At 37.6% G+C, this 21,109-nt stretch overlaps 1 protein-coding gene across 4 annotated transcripts in view; it reads left to right on the forward strand.

Annotated features, from left to right (window-relative positions):
- The first annotated feature begins 13,588 nt into the window (after nt 1–13,588).
- The window catches only part of MDFIC (MyoD family inhibitor domain containing), a 50,816-nt gene continuing 43,295 nt past the window's right edge, over nt 13,589–21,109 (forward strand). The window contains exons 1-2 of one of the 4 annotated variants that reach the window (XM_027746152.2): nt 13,589–13,644; nt 15,646–15,801. In XM_027746152.2, the coding sequence (XP_027601953.1) occupies nt 15,711–15,801 (91 nt within the window). In that variant the 5' untranslated portion in view covers nt 13,589–13,644; nt 15,646–15,710. Of the gene's footprint in view, nt 13,645–15,101; nt 15,180–15,292; nt 15,368–15,645; nt 15,802–17,473; nt 17,514–21,109 lie in introns of those variants that run through there. The other 3 variants (XM_027746153.2, XM_027746154.2, XM_027746155.2) reach the window with 3 other exon arrangements.

Below are 21,109 nucleotides of genomic sequence, written 5' to 3' on the forward strand. Positions count from 1 at the left end.
GATGAAATTTGAATATTGTAAGTTCAAAACAACAACAAATAATCCTCTTCATGTAATTAAGTTATTACAGGACATTTGTGGTATTAAAAGTTGATAAACATTTGAAAAAGAATTGGAAGAAAACTGAAAAAAGCGACTGAATAGCTTTTGGCTGGTTCTGAACTGCAAATATGTGTGGCCTGGAAGAGTAGACTTGGGAAGTATAACTTAATAACTTTCTCTGCAGCTTTGCAGAGAAATACTTGTGAGATATGGTTGATGAAACACTCAACATGAGCTGGCACTGTGCACTGTGGAGCATGGCCAGTAGGTCAAAGGAGGTGATTCTCCCACTCTACTATTCCAGACCACACCTGGAATATCGCATACAATTCTGGTGTCCACAACATAAGAAGGACATGGAATTGTTGGAGCAAGTCCAGAGTAAGGCCATGAAGTTTATAAGAGGACTGGAGCACCTCTTCTATGAAGACAGGCTGAGAAAATTGAGGTTGTTCATCCTGGAGAGGAGAATGTTGTGTAGAAACCTCATAGCAACCTTCTGGTATCTGAAGGGGGCCTACAGGGAAGCCAAAGAGGGACTCTTCATCAGGAACTGTAGTGACAGGACAAGGAGTAATGGGTACAAATTGAAAGAGGAGAAATTTAGGTTAGACACTAGGAAGAAGTTTCTTTACTGTGAGGGTGGTTAGACACAGGAACAGGTTGCCCAGGGAGGTTGTGGGTTCCCCAACACAGTCAGTGTTCAAAGCCAGGTTGGATAAGGCCTTGAGCAACCTGGTCTAGTGAGAAGCGTCACTGCATATGGCAGGGAGGTTGGACTAAATTTTTAAGGTCCATATCAACCCTTAGCATTCTATTATTCTATGAAATATAATTGTTCTTGTATAGGCATCTTCTCCTAGTTAACGTTTGATGATCAAACAAGTGTTTGATCTTGTCCTGCCATTTTTCCTAGGCCTTCTGCAGAGCTGGGTTACAACATGCCTGTATGCATTAAAGGAGATATAAAAGAGACAAGATAATGAGGTACATTGAACTTGGTCTTAGCTGGTACAGAGATGAATGGTCTATTATGTTCTCTACTTATTTTATAAATTTAATTAAATAAACATTCCTTCCCTTATGTATCTCTCTAAACAGAATTAATAAGTGTTTAATTCTGCTTCATGTTGTATTTGGTATAGTTTTCGTACTAGAAAAGTTTATTTAATTTATTAAGATATGCAAAAGTACCTCAATTTTCATGTTATGGATGGAGCACAGGATATTGTTATTGTAGACAAAAAGAATAGTGACATTTTGAGTTTGAGGTATTCATTGCAATATTTCTATTAATAATTAGCTGGTTTTGTACTAAGATCTGGCTTAAGACTGCTTATGTTTGAGGAGGCACAGATTTCTAAGTGTTTCTTTTTTCTAAGGAGTCTATTAGCCCCACAAATTAGAATTCAATAATAAAGTGAAACGTGATATATGGGCTACACCTATACAGACAAACTGATCATCCTTTGTTTTGCTTGAGGGTCAAGTTTGTCTGATTAACATCTTTGCGTATACATTAAGTTCCAACCTGAGCTAAAAGTACTTTAGACAGAGAAGCCCAGGTAGGAATGAAGTAGAAATTTATGCAAGGCTCAACACCTGACCTTCTATAAGGACATGGAAGCAGTCTGCCCAAGTGTCTTCTGGCTGTGGACCACAGGGCATTTTTCTACTGTGGATCAGAAAGAGAAGGCCATCCCTGAGACCCTTTCCTTTCTGCCCTGATTTGTTCTGTGAGCAGTGACAAAGCAAGGAGCTTAAAGTCAACAGACACCATCAGGCAGTTTGTCCTGGACAGCTTGCTAGCAGCACTCTATCTTCCACAACTGATATCTGTTACCCAGCATATATATCACATGGTACGCAAATGAATTAATCTTCAGAGCATTCCTATGCTGTAGGTAAATGTTGCTCTTAAATAAAAAAAACCCAAAGAATGAGCCAACTCATCAAAAGACAGGAGACAGGCAGCAACAGGAAGGCTTCTGAAATTGCCTGGCGGCTGGGCTCACAATTCAGGAATTCTTTTCATTCCTGGTGTTGCGTAGAGGTCATCTTGCTCTTTGATGTAGCCTAGAAAATGAAATGAGCTATTAAAGTCTGGGTGCATTTCCCCATTAGATTAGAAACATTTACAAGCCCAGCATTGCACATAAAACATAGATAGCACTTCTCATGCCAAAACCATAACCAGACTTTGTTTCTTGTTCATTTTGGATAGTGTGACCTGTGGTCTCTCTTTCTCTATTTCGCTTGTGGTTTTACTGCATTGCGTAATTGTTACATCCACTTAAAGGTCAGCCAAAGTAAAAGTATATTTTGTTGGAGGTGAGATGTAAACAAATGTTTGATCTTGTCCTGTCATTTTTCTTAAGCCTTCTGCAGAGCTGGGTTACAACATGCCTGTATGCATTAAAGGAGATATATTTTAGAAACCAGATTGTATTGTTCATAAACACTTCAAGGTACCTGCAAACCTAGGTTAAGAGCTATCATGTCTCAGGAACTGACTAAATAGGTAGTTATTGTATACACTCATTGAGTTCTTTACAATAGAACTGTGTTCAAGAGCAAATGGACATATATGAATATTTATTTACAATGTCAATTTTCACCACTGCTTCCACATGCTAGCTTAAAAGTAATCACTTAAACAAAGACAGCAAGGAATTCTTACAAACCTTGCTGCTCTACATCTAAAATCTAAACACCAAAATATAAATTATTGAATACTGTTTTATAAGAACTTAAGCATTTTTTCCCTGTACTTTTACTTTAAACAGATGCTGCAGATATAGATGTAGTCTTTTTGCATTTGTATAGGGCTGGTGTTATTAAGAATACCCACATGAGAGAAGGTTACAAAGATGATCCTTGTAAGAAGGTGAATCAGATGGCATATACTGTAATATAGGGTACTTCTTGCTGTAGCTGATTGACACGTTTAGAAAAGCTGATACTTTGATGAGAAGATCAACTGTACAATATTCTCGCAGAATCTTCTCCAGAGTCTCAATGCAAACTAACATAAGGATGCAACGTCTGTGTCAAGAGAAATAAACACACACTAAACCAGACATTTATTTTCCTCAAACTGAGCTCTGAAAGCATATGCAACAAAATGCTAGGAAAAGGCAGAAATGCCAACTTTACAGCAACAGTCACATTTCAGAAAAAGAAAAGCTTTTATATGAAGTTGTATCCACAGTCCCTGGCATAAAATATAAATAGTTCCAGCTATAGCACTTTATAACTGAGAAGGAAGCATTCCTAGGAGCGAATAATTTGATTTAAAAAATTCTACTGTTCAACAAGCATTTAGTATTTGTAATTAAAAATGCATATCCATCAGCTAATATGTAGGAACACTGGTGAAATATGTTTGATGATTTTATTCAGGTGCATGATCAGAGCTTAGCATAAAGACTGTCAATATAAAATTGCAAAGGACTAATGTTGAGCTCATATACTGAGTCATTAATTTATCTTATTTTTAATAACTTGATCGACCTATGCTATTCCTGTTTTTCATGTGAGGAGAACTCTAGCTAAATGTTCTATTTGTTAATTCTCTTTTCTTAAAATAGTCTGGGAGGAACTGAATGGCATTGTTCTTCCCCTCGCTGTATGCTGGAGGTCAGGGATTTTTGTTTTGCGCAAGGCACCTTTGCTTTACTCTCCCTCACCTCCCTACAATGTCCAGAAGAGGTGGCAAGCTGCTTTTGATCATGTGAACCTTACTACGTTCAATGGGAAAACGGAGCTGGTTGTGGTTAGATGTGGGCATCAAGTTGTCATTTAGAAAAGAGTTCCCAACTAATGGATAAAGTATTTTTAAGCATGCTGGAATGGTTCCACAGCCAAGCTGTTATAAATGAATAGGACTTTCGTTATAAGCCTTGATCTCTTCCCTCCTTCCTCCCTTTCTACCTCCCCCCACCTCTTTGTAAGGATGAGTCAATATCCTTCTAATTGGGTGTCCTTTCTGGACTTTTTTTCCAGGTTTTAGGCGTTAAGAAAGTTCAAATCCTTAAACACATAGCCCAAGTGACCAGAAACCATTTTTTTCTTTAACAGATTTATTGCTTCAAGAGGTTATTCATTTCAGAAGGTTTAAGTATTGTTATTGAATTTTTTGCTACAGATAGAAAATGTAAAAGGAACTCAGTTGTGCTTCAGTGAAATGGCATTGTCATCCCAAGAATGAACAAGCTGATTTGTTATGTCCTTAACAAGAAGCCAGTCAACTTCTAAATAGTGTTGTGGGATTGTTCTCAAACCGTGGCCCAGTATGCTTTCACAGATAACTACCCTGGTATCTCAGTGGTAGCTCTGATTTTGTCATCACATCCTTTCTGACTGCCTAAGGAAAGCAAAAGTGCGTAAAGCCATCTCTGTCAATAATATGACAGATGAGATGGGCCAAACTTGAATGCTGATAGTCTGGCAAGATTAAAAATCTGGTAATGGAGACTTCTAATGGAGACTCCTGACAAGGTCCTGGTGAAGATCACTGACAGGTGTGTTTACTGATTTTGCAAATTTTTGTCTTGAGAGTTTTAACAAATAATTTCTGCTTGGAATTCACTGGTACCTGCCTTCCCAGGATCTCAGGCGAATATAACCTTCCTGAAAAGCAAATACTGCCATTCTTATTTCATAGATAATAAAAAGCAGGCAAGCAAAGATTAAGTGCTTTGTTTGTAGATATAGGGAAAGTTTGTGGTAGATTTTAGAAGAGAGTTGAGGTTTCCTGTGTTAAAAAAAAAAAAAAAAAGAAATTTATCTGGGACTCAAAATTTATATGCACTGAGACTATGTTCAGTTTAAGGTTTGAGTGCTTTTTAGAGAACAAAAATGAAATCCCTCATAATATTAGAGCGAAATTTTATACATTCCTTTATGAAGAACAGAATGTAATGATTGAACTGTATAAGCCATTTATGTGTAGGGATAGTCTCTTATATGGACCAAATCTGATGTCTAGGGTAAAGAATCAGATTTGCTCTTTGCAAATTAGCATAAGATCTCGTTGTGTGTAGATGTGAAGAAATTATTCCACACTTCTATTACTGAATTCTTGCACCTATCCCTGAAATATCTGGTGTTGCCTGCTCTCTGAGACAGGCTGCTCTAGGAAAATCTGAGTGATTCAACATGGCAGTTCCTCAGGTCTGCCCTCTCACCATGTGAGACTGCCTGTGTAATGGGAATTGTAGAGCATCTGTGAGCAAAGAGAAGTGAAAATCAGTGCCCTTCTGCAATGATGTGTTCCTTGGTCTTCCTACCTCCTTCTCCCCCTTCTAAAATTACCTAGGGAGAAGAAACTAGACACTGAAATCAGACACCTAGCAACTGTAAATAAAAGTACTCTTTTGCTGTTCAGTAGTGTCCACCTCTTACCTTTGCCAGAATGCTACTAAAAAACACTATTAAATATATTCATCAATTCAGATTTCCTTCCTGTTACCTCTGTGAATCATTAGTAGTGGATATGAAATGAGAACATCAGAAAACTGAAGACAGAAAACTGTGGGGGTAAATGAGGCCTTCAATTCTTTTTCTCTGTAATGGTCAGTGAAAAGGACAAACATGCTATATTTCTTTTCTGACTAACAGTCAAGGAAGTGCTAGCTTTCCAGTGGAAGCTAAGTTATCTGCTTCCTGTGTAGTCTGCTCGGACAGACCCTCCAAACCTGCTCAGCTCTTCAGCATCTTCCTTCCAATTTCCTTCCTCATTTCTATTAAATGAAAAGAAGGTTGAATTTTATGCAGATTTAGACCAATGCGTATGAGTTTAGAGGAAGGGCAAAAAGGAGAATGATGATCAGAAATGTCACCAGGCGTGTACAGATTGGTTTCCCCAGTTCTGGAAGTCAGCAGATTACAGACTAATATTCTTGGGTTTAAAAAAAAAATGAGTTCCCCAAACTCTCAACTTGAACTTCCTCTCCAAGCTCTTAGGAAGGTTTTCCACCAGAATCTCCCTTCTAATTCTGCAGTGGCATTTTTCTAAGATGTCACTCCTTACTTCATCTATATCTTTGGAGGTAAAAATTAAATAGGCTTGTTCCCAAAAGACTGGAGAATTGTAACCACTCTGGACTTGATTCCAACATGTGCTAACAGGCCAGTTTCACAGATGATAATTGTTAACCTTTTACAGTAGCAATATGAAAATGAGTCATAAATCCTAACTCAAATCACATATGTTCATACTGCAGTCTCAGCCCTCAGTTTCTATACAGGTAACTCCCTCACAGAATTATTTGTCCTTAGCCCTGCTCTTAGGGAGAGGAATACATTCCTTCTGAATTCTATATAAATTTTACCTATGCCTGCCCTTCATGGGACATGAGCAGGGGCTCTCAACTGCTTTCAAACCTTCATTTATCCAGAAAAATCTGTCTTTTTAATGTTGTTTGTTAAATGTACTTCTCTTACTGGCTGATGGGAAAAACAGTCATGTGGCTGGAATATTCCAGCAATAAATAGCTCTTGTGATTATCAAATGCCTTGGACCCATTTCAGCATTTAATCACCCTCAAAAGCCATAAATTGCCTCATATACTCCTTTACTATGAACATTGTCTCTTAATCAAACTGGACTAATAAGTTTAAAAGACATTATCCACTTATATGTGAATTTTGGTAGGTTATGAGAATAATGAGCCAGATGTACAGGAGATGTAAAGAGCAATATAAGCTGCAAGTTCATCACTTACAGCTTATACAACCTGAGAAGGGCAGAAATATGTGATATTAGCAGAGAAAGCAAACAACAGGTTCATGGTCATTTACAGTCAACCTGAAAATGTTTACATCTAGTCCTTAGCAGTGTCAAAGACAAGTTTAGACCTGTTGACAGGAGTAGGTTTCAGTACGGTCTGATACTTGGTACTGCCTATATTTTTACTTGGGAAGGTCTTTGTGTCCCAACCCAGAGATAAAACTTTGCTCCAGAAACCCTTCTTGTATTGACTTTATAGAATTGTGAAAGAGATTGCTTAAAAGGGAATTGCCATCATTGTCACTTCTGAAGTTTAAATTTATGTATCAATTTTTATTATATGTTATTTATCCATACTTAAAGCAAATAGTCCAAATAATTGCTTTTTTTATTCTATTCAGGTGCTGTAAGCATTCTTGCTGATAGCTGTCTATAAAAGTCTACTATACACACACCTCACCACTGTTTATTAACTGCATTAGAAATTAAAGTTTTTAACAGGTTCAACTACATGGTCTATCACTAAGTGTGACATAAGTAAACCTCATCTGTGCACAGTAGCATGGAGTATGTGTTTGTGTGTTGAATCATAAAGTTGTAATGAAAATATTTTATGGTAGGATCTTCTCAGTCCCAGCTCAAGAGCTTCAGAGCCGTGACCTATGATATAGGCTCTGCTAAGCTAAATATAACACTGACTTGGTTTGGTAGTGTGTGTACTTGCAAACGGAAATTAAACATCTAGATTTTGCTAGGGGATTGTAGGTATAGCCTGTGTTTTGCAAAGATAAGTGAGGTATCATAAACGGAACAAGTGTAAATCTTCTGATTTTGCACAGAGTATAGCATAGATGACAAGAGTACAACTTTTCCAGTTTTAATAGAGCCACGTCCCCTGTAATTGATCTAGTTATACAATCAATCTCCCAAATTGCACATGGCACGCAGAAAACTGATTCTTTCCCAATGGTGATATTTTATGAGATTGGCTGTGGATTTATAAGCAGGCAGAATATTTTAAAATGCAACCAAAATCCAAAGACAGAAAGACTTAAGCAGAAAGAACCTAGTAATAAATTAATTAAATTAAACATTCTTTATACATGAAAAAATAAGTTTTAGTATTGATTAAGGCAGTGAGAAGCACAATTCTATCCCATTGCTACCATATTATTGTCACTTCAACCTGAACTTGCAATTTTCACAAGTTTCAGCATTAATCTTTGAAACTGTCATCTGTTATGCTTAATGAAATTAAGTGACAATTGTATTTCTTTTATTACATTAGTATAATTAGAGTTTTTAGAAATGCACTTTAGGGTTAAAATAAATCATAAAACTTCATTAATTATTGCACGATAAGAAGTCCATCTTGCTGGTTTTTTTACTAAAATATTTTAGGTTTGTGTTACTGTTACTTTGTCTCTGTTAATAAATATTGATTAGGATTAAATACTTTATAACATATCTTTTTCCATTCATGAGTTCTGGGCATCCACCTTCACAAATGAGGATAAATGTATAATCTCATGGTCTAGTGTAGCATATCCTTTACGCATGCACATTGTGAGTGTAGTTAACTACGGATGTCTAGACAGATACTTAGACAGACATTAATGGATATGTATAGAAATCTGTTGTGTATTTCTTAAACACTAGCTTTGTTTTACCAAATTCCCAAACTGTATATTTCCCTGCAAAGTGTAGAGCAAATTAATGTAATAGTTTACAGATTGATGTATCCATGGGTCAAGATTTTAATGTTGTTTGCATCAATGTGAGGCCTAAGTCATTCAATTGTTCCCAAGTTCACTCATTTGAGAAAACGAGATAAAATACTTTCTGCTTTATTTTAAAAAGCAATAATACAACTGAAAGTATTTTAAAACTAATAGTTGGTATGGTGACTATCCTTGAAATGGCATTGGTAATTTCCTCTTGTGTCTTTCTAGTTAATTCAGCAACTCTATAGGACGAGGAAAGGAACTGAGCAAAAGCCAAGTGCTCCTTAGCTTTTCTTTCTCTTTCTAGGGAAAATCCCCATCCTAACAGTGTAGTCACAGAATTAGATCAAACCTAGACCCAAGATTTGTATTCATTTCATTTAGCAAAGTAAGAAACTGAGGCAGATGACTATTTTTCCTTCATTCCTTGTTTTAGACAAATGAAGTGTCTCTTTCCATTTTTACTTGCATGGGTTGCAAGACAGCTTGTCTGTCAATGTAGACAAACAGTAACTTTTTGATCCAAATGAAGTTTTGTAATCATGTTATTTTGTAACATTATTTTTTAATTTTAGTTTTGTTCAATGTAGAGAATTGTATGTTCCTGGCTGGTAAAAGCCCCATTATTTTAGGCAAGTATACAAACAAATTAAATCATGATAGTTAAAAATACTAGTAGAACTGACTGAGGTTTATTTTTATGTTAGTTTTTCCTATGACTTACATTTTACATGAACTATCCGAATGAGCACTTGATGATAAGACTTTAGTCCAGTCATTTATATGGATGCCAAAATGAAAAGCTAGGAGGATATATTCAGGTAATGAAAGAAAATATTGATTATGAGATAGAACAAAGAGTGGAAAAAAACAACCTCATGAAATACTTTACTTCAAGAAAACTATAATTCCCAGAATTACTGTAGTACTGGTTACTTTTTTTCCAGTTGTAAAGATGAGTGAGAAATAACTGTATAAGATGGCACAGTTGTGAGTGAGAAGCACGAGAAAATAAATTCTGATTCTATGTGTAGCAATGACTTTTTATCAAAGATTTGTCAAAGGTTGTGCATTCAGTATTATGGACTCATAATATGCAAATGCATTCAGCTGTTAATACACATTCACAGAATACATGTTAGTGATTCCAAAGGAGCTGTTACAATATGTGCTCTGAATATATATTAGGAATAATATACAATATGTAAGTAAGAGTATTATGAAAATATAAGATAGAATGCACAATGTTTTTAATACTCATTCATAGTGTACTCCCTGGCAGCTCAAAAGGAGCAACTGTACTCTGTACTATGAATTCATATTAAAGATGCACAAAATTAACTAAATTTTTATAGATCTCAGGATGTGTTACCATGATTTCACAAGCAATATATAACAGTCTTCTGTTCCACTGCATTATTGATTCTATTTGTAAAACACGCTTGGTTTAGTATTTATAATTTTAAAATTTTTGGGAAGGATTCACTAGGTATTCTTTTCACATGGAAATATTTTTGAGTTTTTGTAGAATTCTAGATATGGTATTTTCCTAAACATCATTTGATATTGGTGATTAGTTTGATACTGCTGAGAAAAGGTAATGTAAATTTCATGAATACTCACAACTGTAAGGAATTTGCAGAAGCAAAAGGAGCCTTGTTACCCTGAAAAACATCAGAAATATTTGGCTTAATTTTTTTTTTGTATGCTATAAATACAGCCTCTAGGATTATTGGGACTTAATGTTTCAGGTAAATTCATTACATGATTATAAATTTACTAAGTCTCTACATAGCTCACATTACAATATTCTGTGTTCAGCTAGCTTTTTAATCAATATTCCCTTAAAATTCCTGCCCAGTTAGCTCAAAAGATGCTGTTGTCCATTGCTTGCCTTTGCTAAGATGTTCTTTAATGTGAAGACAAGTTCCAAATAATCTTGAGTGCATTAAAAAATCAGTACTGAGTTTGAAACATTATTTTTTGCTGAATGTTAAGTTTCTTCTGAAATCCTAAATAAGCTTTTTAGTAATGAAGGACAATATTAACTGCAAAGTGAAACACTGAATAACTGAAGGAATATATGCAAATAAATTAACTGTTGCAATCCAGTACACTTAGTTGTAATTGAATAGTGAATACTTCTTCTTGACTTATTTGTAGGAAGGTAATGAATTAGTAGTTGACATTTTGTTATGATGAAACGTCATTTTGCATGCCTGAATATATGATCTGTTATTTTTCATGGGGTCTATTACCTGCTTGAGTGAGCTACTTGTTTGAGCTTGCTAAGTAATAGCTGAAACTACCATAAGCCATGTCATGTGATGTGTTTCACCCTAAGCAGGACAAAGCTTGTCGAGCTGAATTAGTCTTCATGCAACTCCTAGGACTTCACTGGAGTTACATCAAAAATAATTAATCTCAGAGATTTGTTTTACTTAATCATTTATCAATTTTAATGAAATCTTTGCCACCTGTGTGAGACGTTTTACAGAAACAAAATATTTCTTACACTATTATACTTACTATAAACAGCAAAATAAAATGGAGAAAAATCCCTTTTCCTATTTTAAATTCATGTTTACACTGAGTTTAACTCACAATTGACAGCTTGAGCCAGCACAAAGCACTCATTAAGCCTCATATTCCCTTTCTCCCCACTATAGAGTCCATCCTGTGGCAGGAAAACATCAAACCTGAAAAAGTATCATTTATGGTAGAAAACCCTCTTGCTCCCAGGTCAATATACAGCATTACTGGAACAAGTTGCTTCTCCAAAAGAGAATGCATTTCTTTATTCCATTTCTGGTTATGGAAGGAGCTAAGTCAGCATGTCTCTAGTTTCATTTTAGATATTCAACTATTTATTTGCTTCTATGTTTGTGCACTTTGGAGGTGGATGTTTCCTTGGCCTAGAAGGGGTTGATTGCCCTGTTAGGACCAGCTGGTGTCTAAGGCACTGTCAATCCCACAGCACTTTATGCTTTATGAAGTACAAATTCTCATCTAGAACACAGCTGCAATCAACTCTGCTCTGGCACCTGAGAATTTATGTCTTTAAACAGGATGTTTCGCAGAAGGGTAGTATACAAGCAAGGCCATGAACACCAGGCACCAAAGGTACTCCAAAGCAGGCATTTTTTTTCTTTTACTGTGTTTTTATGCATATACTGCACATATTTCTGCTTTTGATCTAAATTGAAAGAAAAAAAATAATTTGTAAGCTTCACTTGTACATCTTTTTATTCACTTGTTATTTTACAATATAATTTGGTTTTAACTCCAAGTTTTCTATTTAGCCCTTTTAACTAAAGCAGTCCTCCCATTTCAGGATTTCTGCACTATAAAATATTTAGGACAGACATCCTGCCATGATCCTAATACTGAAAAGAGCAATGAAGTTTAGAATAATACAGATATGTTAAAAATGCATATTGCAAAGTTGAAAGTCATATTCTCAGACATAGCAGATAGCTAATTTAAATTCAATAACATTATTGTCCATTTTTCAGAACTATTTAAGTGATCTAGAGTGTTAAGATGGATGGAAAATGTTTTCAGCTTCCTCTGTTCCTGCTGACAGAAGGAAATCAGCATCAGTTAAAGAGTAGCCTTAGGGAGGAAAGAGTAATGTCAAGATAGGGAGAAAATCTGGATACCTAGACCTGCATTGATCCCTAATTAATAGCTATTGATCATATTTTTTATTGGAAGAGTTATGCATTGTTGAGATGAGCATCTCTGCTATCCACAACTTCCTCCAAAACAAACTATCTGATATCCAAAAAAGCACAAAGACTAGAAGTTTGCCTTGGAAAACTCAAGCTAGAAATATAGCTCCAGATTTTAATAATGTAAGTAAACTTTGCATCAGTTAATTTTGTGATGTTGTGGGTTACTTTAAACAAACAACTTTTGTCTTTCTAAAACACTTTTTTTGTTCAGTGACAAGTCTATTTTGATTGGAGGTAATATCTATTGCATGGTTTGTGTAGGAACTCAGGCTAGGAAATGGTGATAAACAATTTTGTCCTGAAGACATATGACTATATTCTACATTTTGTGCGCTTTTAATAGAGATGTGTTTTCATTTTTTTTTAACAGAGAAAAAAAAAAATGGAGGGTTTTTTGTTGTTGTTGGTGGCATGGTTTTATTGTGAGGTGTTTGTTTTTTGGTTTTTGGGGGGGGGGGTTTGGACATTTTTACCTGCCTACAAACTGTACTTATTTTCCATCTAGAAACCTTTTGAGTTTCTCTTCACATCCACTCCAAAATCTGCCATTACTTGCCTATAAGACCTGAATTTTATGGTCTAGCAATGGAAGACTATATTGGAATACTTATGTGCAACAGCCTATAATTCAGTTGCTATAATAAGATACAGCGTATCTCATATTTGTAGCTGACTTGAAAGACTGCTGGTGTTAATATCTGAAATGCCCACTTTCTGAGAATTTTCAATAGCATTTTAGAATGATATGTATTACACAGGAAAGTAACACAACAATTATTTTAGATTAGCTGAGTATTTGTTAGAAGTATGTTGTACTGTCAGGAAGTGCTTATGCCAATGAGCTTTGCCCATCTGTGATATCTTATTAACAGTGACGGCACTGGACCCATCTTTTTAGAATTATCACAGTCTCTGGTATGTAATATATTATGTATTGCACAATATTTTTAATGTGCTATTTCAGTGAATTGCACTTTTTGTGTATTGAATTCTCTTACCTTTTCTTAATCTGATTTTGTTTAGGATTATCTCCCAGTACATCAGCTGCAATGTCTGCTGGAGATCCTGTTAATTCATCTAGTTGCTGTAAATTCTACAATTGAACCTTGGGAAAATGAGCTCATCCAGTGATCTTTTAAAAGAAGATAAACTGAAAGTCATGGAGTTTACCATATGGTTTCATAGATAAGGTTAAAAAAACCCAAATCACCAACCCTGCACAGTATCATCTTTTCACAGGCATTTATTATCCAATGAAATATTTTGAAGGCAGGGTGTGGCTGGCTAAATTATTGCTCTTCCCACTGCTCTCTGCTATGTTTCCAGTTTCAGAGGGAAAAACACAAGCTTGTATGTCGAGAGTGAGTCATAACCTCTCTTCTGCTACTGACTCACTTGGGAGTTTGAGGTAAGTCATTCTACCTTGTGTCTCAATTGCTCTGCCCTCAGGACAGCAAGGAGAGGACCATGGAAAATTATGCAATGTTTTCATAGATGAGAAGTGTAGATATTGAAACCAATATTATTATTATTCCACAGTACAATAATAACTTTGTGTGCCCCCAAATGGATTTTTTTTACGCAGCTTATTTCCTACAAAAAACATTCCTTTCCCCCCCATTTTGTTATATAAAAATTTAAAGAAAGACTTCGGTTACTGAAATGCTTTAAAATTATAGTATTTCTTAGAGGAAAGTGTATGCACCTTTTGTCACACTGTTCTCTTTTGCACCAACAATGTCAATAGTAGTGTTATACAATGGTGCAAAATTACCGATGACTTCTGAAGTCTGAGTTGGCCCTGAAGAGTGTGGAGTTACACGCAGCACTGGCTTCTAGTCAGGTATTTACATGCTGTTGTGGTTGTTTTGCAAACATGGCAGGAAAATGCTAAACTTTAAAAAGTGAACTTTTAATACCTGAGCATATTCCTTAGCATACGTGATATCAGAACAAATATCCACCAGTTCTAATCTCATATGTTAGGATGCAGATAGTCTATAACTTGGCTGTCTTCCTACTTTTGTTTCCCAATAAACATATCTATCTAAGTATCTCACAGTAATGAGATATATTAGTAAAGTATATTTACTAAACCATAACAAAAAACCTGCTTGTAAATTTAAAGGAAAATACATTTTAAACATAGACAAGCTTTGATAGCGCAAGGTGACATACTGTGACAAGCAAGGCAAAGCATGTAGGTTGGGGACACCAGCACACACATGAGCAATAATTGCAGTACCCCACAGTGGGGGCAAGAACGGAGCATGAGGCTGATGATCACATCAGTCTGTGCCATGGGAAAGAAATGTATTTCCTATATGGAGAAAGTCCAGGTAACACTGCTTGGCAGATGACAGCACAGGAAGTAGTTTGCACTCTAGGGTTTTACTTTTGAAAACTGCTTGTTGTATTCTTCGTGTTCTTTGAATATTTCTGTGTGCCCGCTGTGGAGTCCTTTTTATGGATATATGTGCATGTTACCAGACAGGGGAAGGTGAGGGGTGGAAGAGCAGGCGGGGGCCTGCGGCGCTCCACGTGCTGCTCCCCGCGCCGAGGCGCAACTGGTGGCGGGCGATCACAGCGCCGCGGCCAAGTCGGGAGCAGCGCTGCGCCGTGCGCCGTGCCCCGCACCGCTACCAGTGCCGCACTGCAACCCCTGCCCGGGCGGGAAAGCCTCCCTTTCACGTTATCCTGTTTTCTTCCCTTCTTGCCTATTTCTGCCTGATGGGTTTAGGTCTCTTGGGGGAATTTCCATGGCTGGAGGCCCGGCTGGGGGCAGCGAGGCGTCCCGCGGCCGGCCGGCCCCCCAGACCCGGCCCCACGCAGCCCAGCCCTGGGCGGGCGGCAGGACTGCAGAACCGCCGCCAGCCGGAGTGGGATGTTTCATTGTCCGGAAATGATGGAGAAGGAGTGACTGTGGCGGCGAGGGGACAGCGGGTGCGAGTGCCAGGCTGTGCGCGCCACTGGCTCGGGGGAAGGCCCGCGGGCGCGGGGCGGGAGAGGAGGCGGCAGCCGGGGCGGACGGCGCGGCGGTGGCAGCAGAGCGGGGAAGCAACGCGAAGGATCCCACGGCCGGGACGCGGGGGAGGGCCGGGCGGCGCGGCGGAGCGGGAGGAAATGCGGAGGTAGGGCGCGCCGCGCTGCCGGCCGCTCCGCCGCGAAGGACGGGCCCCCCCGGGCGCCCCCCGCGGCCGCCCGGCTCCGCGCCCGCGGCCGCTCCCGCCCCGCGGCCGCCGCCCCCTGGCCCCACGGGCGCTCGCCGCAGGGGGCGGGGGGCGCGCCCGCAGCCGCGCCGCGAAGTTGCCGCCGCTTCCTTGCTCCCCCTCCGCAGTCCCTCGCCCCGAGCCGTGAGTTTTCTGCATAAAATACGTTAACGAGCCTTTTCTTTTGCTTTTTCCTTCAGGGTCGCGTGTTAGTTTTGTTGGAGAGGGGTGCAGGCTCTCTGTTATTCGACGCGAGAGCTGGCAGATGTCCCAAGTGAGAGAACCTCTTCCTCCGGGGCCTGGAGGGCCAGCTCAAGCTCCAACTGAAAACAGCTCTTTGATCTCTCTCCCTCGAGGTAAGTTGCTTTAAAGTTTCTCTGTAATTGTTGCGCCTTTTATTTGAATGATACATTTACTGATTTGTTTTGAGAATTTTAACCCCTCTTTTCTTTCCTCTTCCCCTGCCCTCCGCTCTTTAGTGTGTCTCTGTAGCACTTTCACTTCACCTCTTTATTGTTTTAACCAGAAATTCCCATATATAAAGAAAAAAGAAGGTGCAGTGATCTCAGCACCAGTTTTCAGTACTTGAAAAACTGCAGTTGTTCAGAGGCAGATGCTGCTCCTTAAAAATCCCTTTCCTGTTTCTCAGCTTTGTGTTTATGTTTAGAAGCTCTTTGCTCTTTCCTGTAGAGCTCTTCTTCCAGGTCTTGAAGTAAGTTAAGGAAGGTTGATCCAACAGCAGGAGTGTTGTTCAGGTTGGAGGTCACTTTGCTGTTTTTTTGTTAGATTACTCTGTGACGCTGCAGCTCAAGTCAGTTTCTGAGAATATAACCTGTTTCATTTCAGCTATTAAATAGATTGTTTAAAAGTACATTCATCTTAAAGAGAAATTCTTTAAGTTATGTCTTATTTGCATTTGCAGAAAACATATTGGTACTCTGATCACCTTCATGTAGGGAAGTTTGACAAAGTGTACTGCAGGTTATCCTCAAAACTGGAAGTATATTTGCCTCTCAAGTCCTGGTCTGTGAAGATGAGGAGTTTTTTTTTTTTATTTGTTTACAGCTACAACCTTGTTTTCCAGAATTCTACAGGAGTTTAAAAACTCTCCAAAGAACAGACAAATAAGCTTGTTGAAGAACTGTAACTTTCTTCATAACTGGTTAACTGGAGCAGAGCCTGGTAACACAGTTGTGCAACTGTGGATTAAGGATGTAGTCGTGTTTTTGTAGCTTGGAAAATCAATAGCTATGTGAAATCAAAGCTGGAGACTCATTTGAGAAACCAGAAAGTATCCATAGCTAAGTAAAAAATGTTTTGGCAGGGAGACATAGCAAGTTGGCTTATACTTATCTTATTGTTGGTTGGTTTTTTTTGTCCTAGAGAATGACTCATAACTTCTAAACAGTAAAAAATAATAATAAAAAAGGATTAGATACAGAAGATCAAGCATGCAGAACTGAACTGTTAGAATCATATTTTTACCAGAACCATCAGTACCTGTGATATGTGTTTATTTTCAGTGTGTTGTTCTTATCTGTAATGTGATCAAGTGGCCACACTGGTTAAATTCTGCATATAGGCCATAGATCAAAGTTACTCAAGTTGTAAGTCAGTGTACTAACAAGCATGGAAAGTGGTCTCATTCTCACAGTGCCACTTTAAACTGAGTTTTTGCTATGAACTAAAATCTTATGTAAGATTTTCAATACATGCCCTTCTGTTTTTTTAATGAAAAGTAAGTAAACAAATACTGATCTGTCCACTGACAAGTTATGTGCAAAAAGTCTGAATGACACAGTTATAGCTGACAGCTTTCTTAGGGATCGGTAAGGTACAAACAAATAATGATTCAGGTTTGCTCACTGGCCACACCTTTTAAGGCACATGCTCAATTTTAAAGCATATGTACAACTCACATAAAGACAAGGTTGTTTTTTAAACAAAATTCAGCATTCAAATACATAATTTTTATTCTAATGAACTTAGATTTAAGGATAACTGTGGATATTTGTTGCTTTTTTCTAGCTTAAGTCTGTTGGGGAAATGGGGGTGGAAAGAGGAAGAGGTGAGTTCATAACATTTCCAGTCTATATTCCAACATTTCTGTTGTCAGCTTTGCAGTGTGTGGTTACAGGGTAAGGTAGTTCAGATATTCCAGGGCTGAAGATCTAAGACTAAGTCTAAGACTTTCAACAGCCCCTATCCTTTTATTTTACCCCCAGGACACCTGATATTGTGCTTTCTCTAGAATTTGGCGATAATTTTAAAAGCTGTGATTGAAATTCATATTATTTCTGGAAATGATTCCATATATTCACAGTGAGATACTTGAAATCTCTGTCCACCTAGAAGTACAGATTCCTTTATCAGAAGAAGATGGCTTATGTTGTATGAATATTAAAGTATTAAGGGCATTCTAATGGGAAGGAATTTTTGTTTTGTAGCACCATACTTTAATGTGCTTTCTATATTTGTTAACTGGTAGAGACACCTCACATCCTGAGAACAAACTTCTTCTCTTCTGTAGTTCTGTAAAGTATAGTCAAAAATCCAGATATTCAGTGTTTCTTTTGCTTGCTATCATATGCATTCAGATGCTGAAGATTAATTGTATTTTTCCAGGAAAGGAAATGAAACTTCAATTGAATTTTGAATATTCAAAAATAGCTATCCCACAGCCTAATTGAAAATCAGACAAAAGTAATCAAGCTTAGGCAGATTGCGAGTATATTCATCAGGTTGTGGATGTGGTGAAAACTGTGGGTTTGAGACATAGTTTGGCCTACTGCATAGGTGTGGCATGCTCTGGCTTTCACAATTAAAAGAACTTTTGTGTGTTACTTTAACCAACATGCTCTCTCAATGTCTCCCCCATCACTGTTCTTCCTTGGTAGTTCATTTTTTAATGAATGCATAAATATTAGTGAGAGTATGGAACTTTGCCCCTTCATAATTAGTGTGCTGTGAGAGAGAGCAAATGGAATCAGTGTATTTTTTTGTGGCCATGTCAAAACTCAACTTCAGTCTTTAAACCATTGTCTGTGTCAGTGGAGTCTGCTGCTCTAAGATACACACTACAGGATAAAAGGTTTAACCTAATTTCTGCAAACATGTTAATTGTTGCTACATGCCTCCAAAAGTGTAGCTCTACTCATGCACCCTTGTTCAAGATCCTGGTCATGCCCTCTCTTCTCCTGTAGCTCATTGTCCTTGGAACCAAATTATGACTGCTTCTACCTGTGTGATATAGTCAGCAAATAGTGTCATATCTATGCTCAAACTGCTGCAGTTTGGCTGTGATCAGGTATTTTCTCAACTGGTACATACCAAAATAATGGTACTAAGGAAGGAATGTTACAATTAGTGACCATTGCACACTCTGCTCTAAGGAAAATGTTCAGTGTGTTAGAGGTTGTGGTGTGATTATTACCTGGACCGTGGGTAGACTTTTTAATTAAATCCTCTGCACTTGAATAAACCATGGAATATAAGAGAGAAATTCAGTGGACATAGAACTGCATTTAGAGAATCGGGCCACATTTTAGAAAAATTATAAAGTATTTGGAATGCTTTTACCTTTGCTTATTGTTTACTAACTGTAACCTAGAATAACAAATGAATAATATTTAAGTTTCTAAATTCAGAAAGAAAGTAAAAACAATAATAATAGTAATAATAAACAACTTATGAGATTGAGACTTATAATTGTACTTCAACTCTTTAGATGATGGAAATCCACTAGAATTTTTTATTTTAATGGGGGGTGGGGAGGATGATGGAGATGTCTAGTAGAAATATTAAGGGTCAAGTTCTTTAAGTGACTTTTCTCTCTGGTGCAAATCATCTTGTGGTTGCTGGATACCAATGCAGTTCCGAGTTGGTGTCTGAAGAAACCATATTCACCAATACTTCCATTGAGAAAAAGTAAAAAGTACCCTTCTTCAAGAATGTGATTCAGATCTCTTTGTGTTTTCTATACTTAACTATTTTCATGATGGGGAGCACTAAAGGAACCTGCTTAGACTGGGTGATAAAAGACTTAATGCAGGGAAAGTTTGGATGTTCTTGAGGCAACAATGATTACTATCACCATAATTATTCCACTTTACCAGCAGTGTCTCAGTGTTATGAGTAATAGATTTTTATTTTAACCGTTAACCGGTGTACTCAGATTGCTCAAACTTAGCAAATACTTCCTCTATATTTGTGTTCCCACTTGCAATCTGACAAGAGTCAAGAGAATCTGTGTTAATTTGTTTCATTGCTGTGTGCCAGTACTGAGGCATTTATTGAATATTACTGACTAAAATATCTAAAACTTTGGTAAATAGGCATCTGACTCTAGTTATAGTAGATATATATACTACTTCTGCTTTCGGTTTCACATGCATACTGTTCTAGTAAAGTGATTCATGCCCACATGGGTGTGATAGACTTTTACTTCATAGAGTTGACTGTAAAGGTCTTGCATCAAATTTGAAATACTTTTTTTCCATCTCATAGGCTAATTTTATATCACAGTAATTCTTCTTAAATTCAACTCCAGGCCCTCAGAAGTTAGATTTCTCTTTGCTTTAAACTTTTTTCCCCTCTAATAAGTAACATCCAGCACTGATCATGTTATCCTAGTGTTTTTATTTGGATCAGCAATGCAGTTTTGAAGTAAATCTGCTGTTCACCTCCGCTTTTGTTTATGTTGCAGAGTGATCCTAGGGAGTGACCTGGATTGAATTCCTTTTGCATAAAATAGTCTGAAAGATGCACTGTAGGAATGTGCCTAATACACTCTGGCCACTAATAAGCCTTGAGTTTTTGAGATTAATTCTGAGACCTAGTCCAAAGTAGAAAGCCCCTGGAACATGTGTAATATAGAATGCGTCCTTAAGATTAACTCTTTCACTGTACAGGTCCAGTTTTACTGGCCCATGCTGTTGCTAATACAGCCATAGCTACCAAGTATTGCTTAGCCCTTCTATGAGACTGGTTTTGTATGCATGTGAAACTTTGTTGGATGAATGACATAAATTTGTAACTGACAGCATAATTAGTGTGTTTATTTGTGAAAAAAAGTTTTCACTTATGTATTTATTTAATATTTCTAATAATGCAGAGTACCTATTTGCATATTGCTATTAAATTTTAAGTTATCATGACTGACTCAAATTTGGTCTAGGCTGTCAAATCTCTAGTACATTTGTATAACGCTGCTGCTTCCTTTGAGAACGCACACAGGATCACTCTCGAGGAGAAAAGACAACACAGAAAGAACCGTGTCTTGCAGAATATACCATCTAAGGAGTCTTTCTGCTGGGCCTTTTGCAATCGGGCATGTCTGTCTTGTATTGGCCTTATTAGCCACCAAGTGCTTGTAACAAGCACCAGTGTGCTTGTAACAAATGTGGATAGAGCCTTTCCCAAATCTTCATTCGTGAAGCCTAGCCATGAATGAATGTAGTTGCTCCATAGCTTGTACCTGGAAAATTCTGTGTAAGAGTTTTCCAAGAAGCTCAGTTAAATTGCTCTAATTTTGAGAGTCTAATTTTTTCAGTGGCATTTTTGAGGTCATTGAAATTGCAATGAGACATTTAAGTGAAAACTACTGAAATGAAATTAATCCAAATAAAGTGGGTTATGAGTTTTAAAACAATCAAACATCTAATT

This window comes from Pipra filicauda, unplaced genomic scaffold (genome assembly GCF_003945595.2).
Source record: "Pipra filicauda isolate LSUMZ 115617 unplaced genomic scaffold, ASM394559v2 scaffold210_size2929891_pilon, whole genome shotgun sequence".
In the NCBI taxonomy this organism is placed as follows: domain Eukaryota; kingdom Metazoa; phylum Chordata; class Aves; order Passeriformes; family Pipridae; genus Pipra; species Pipra filicauda.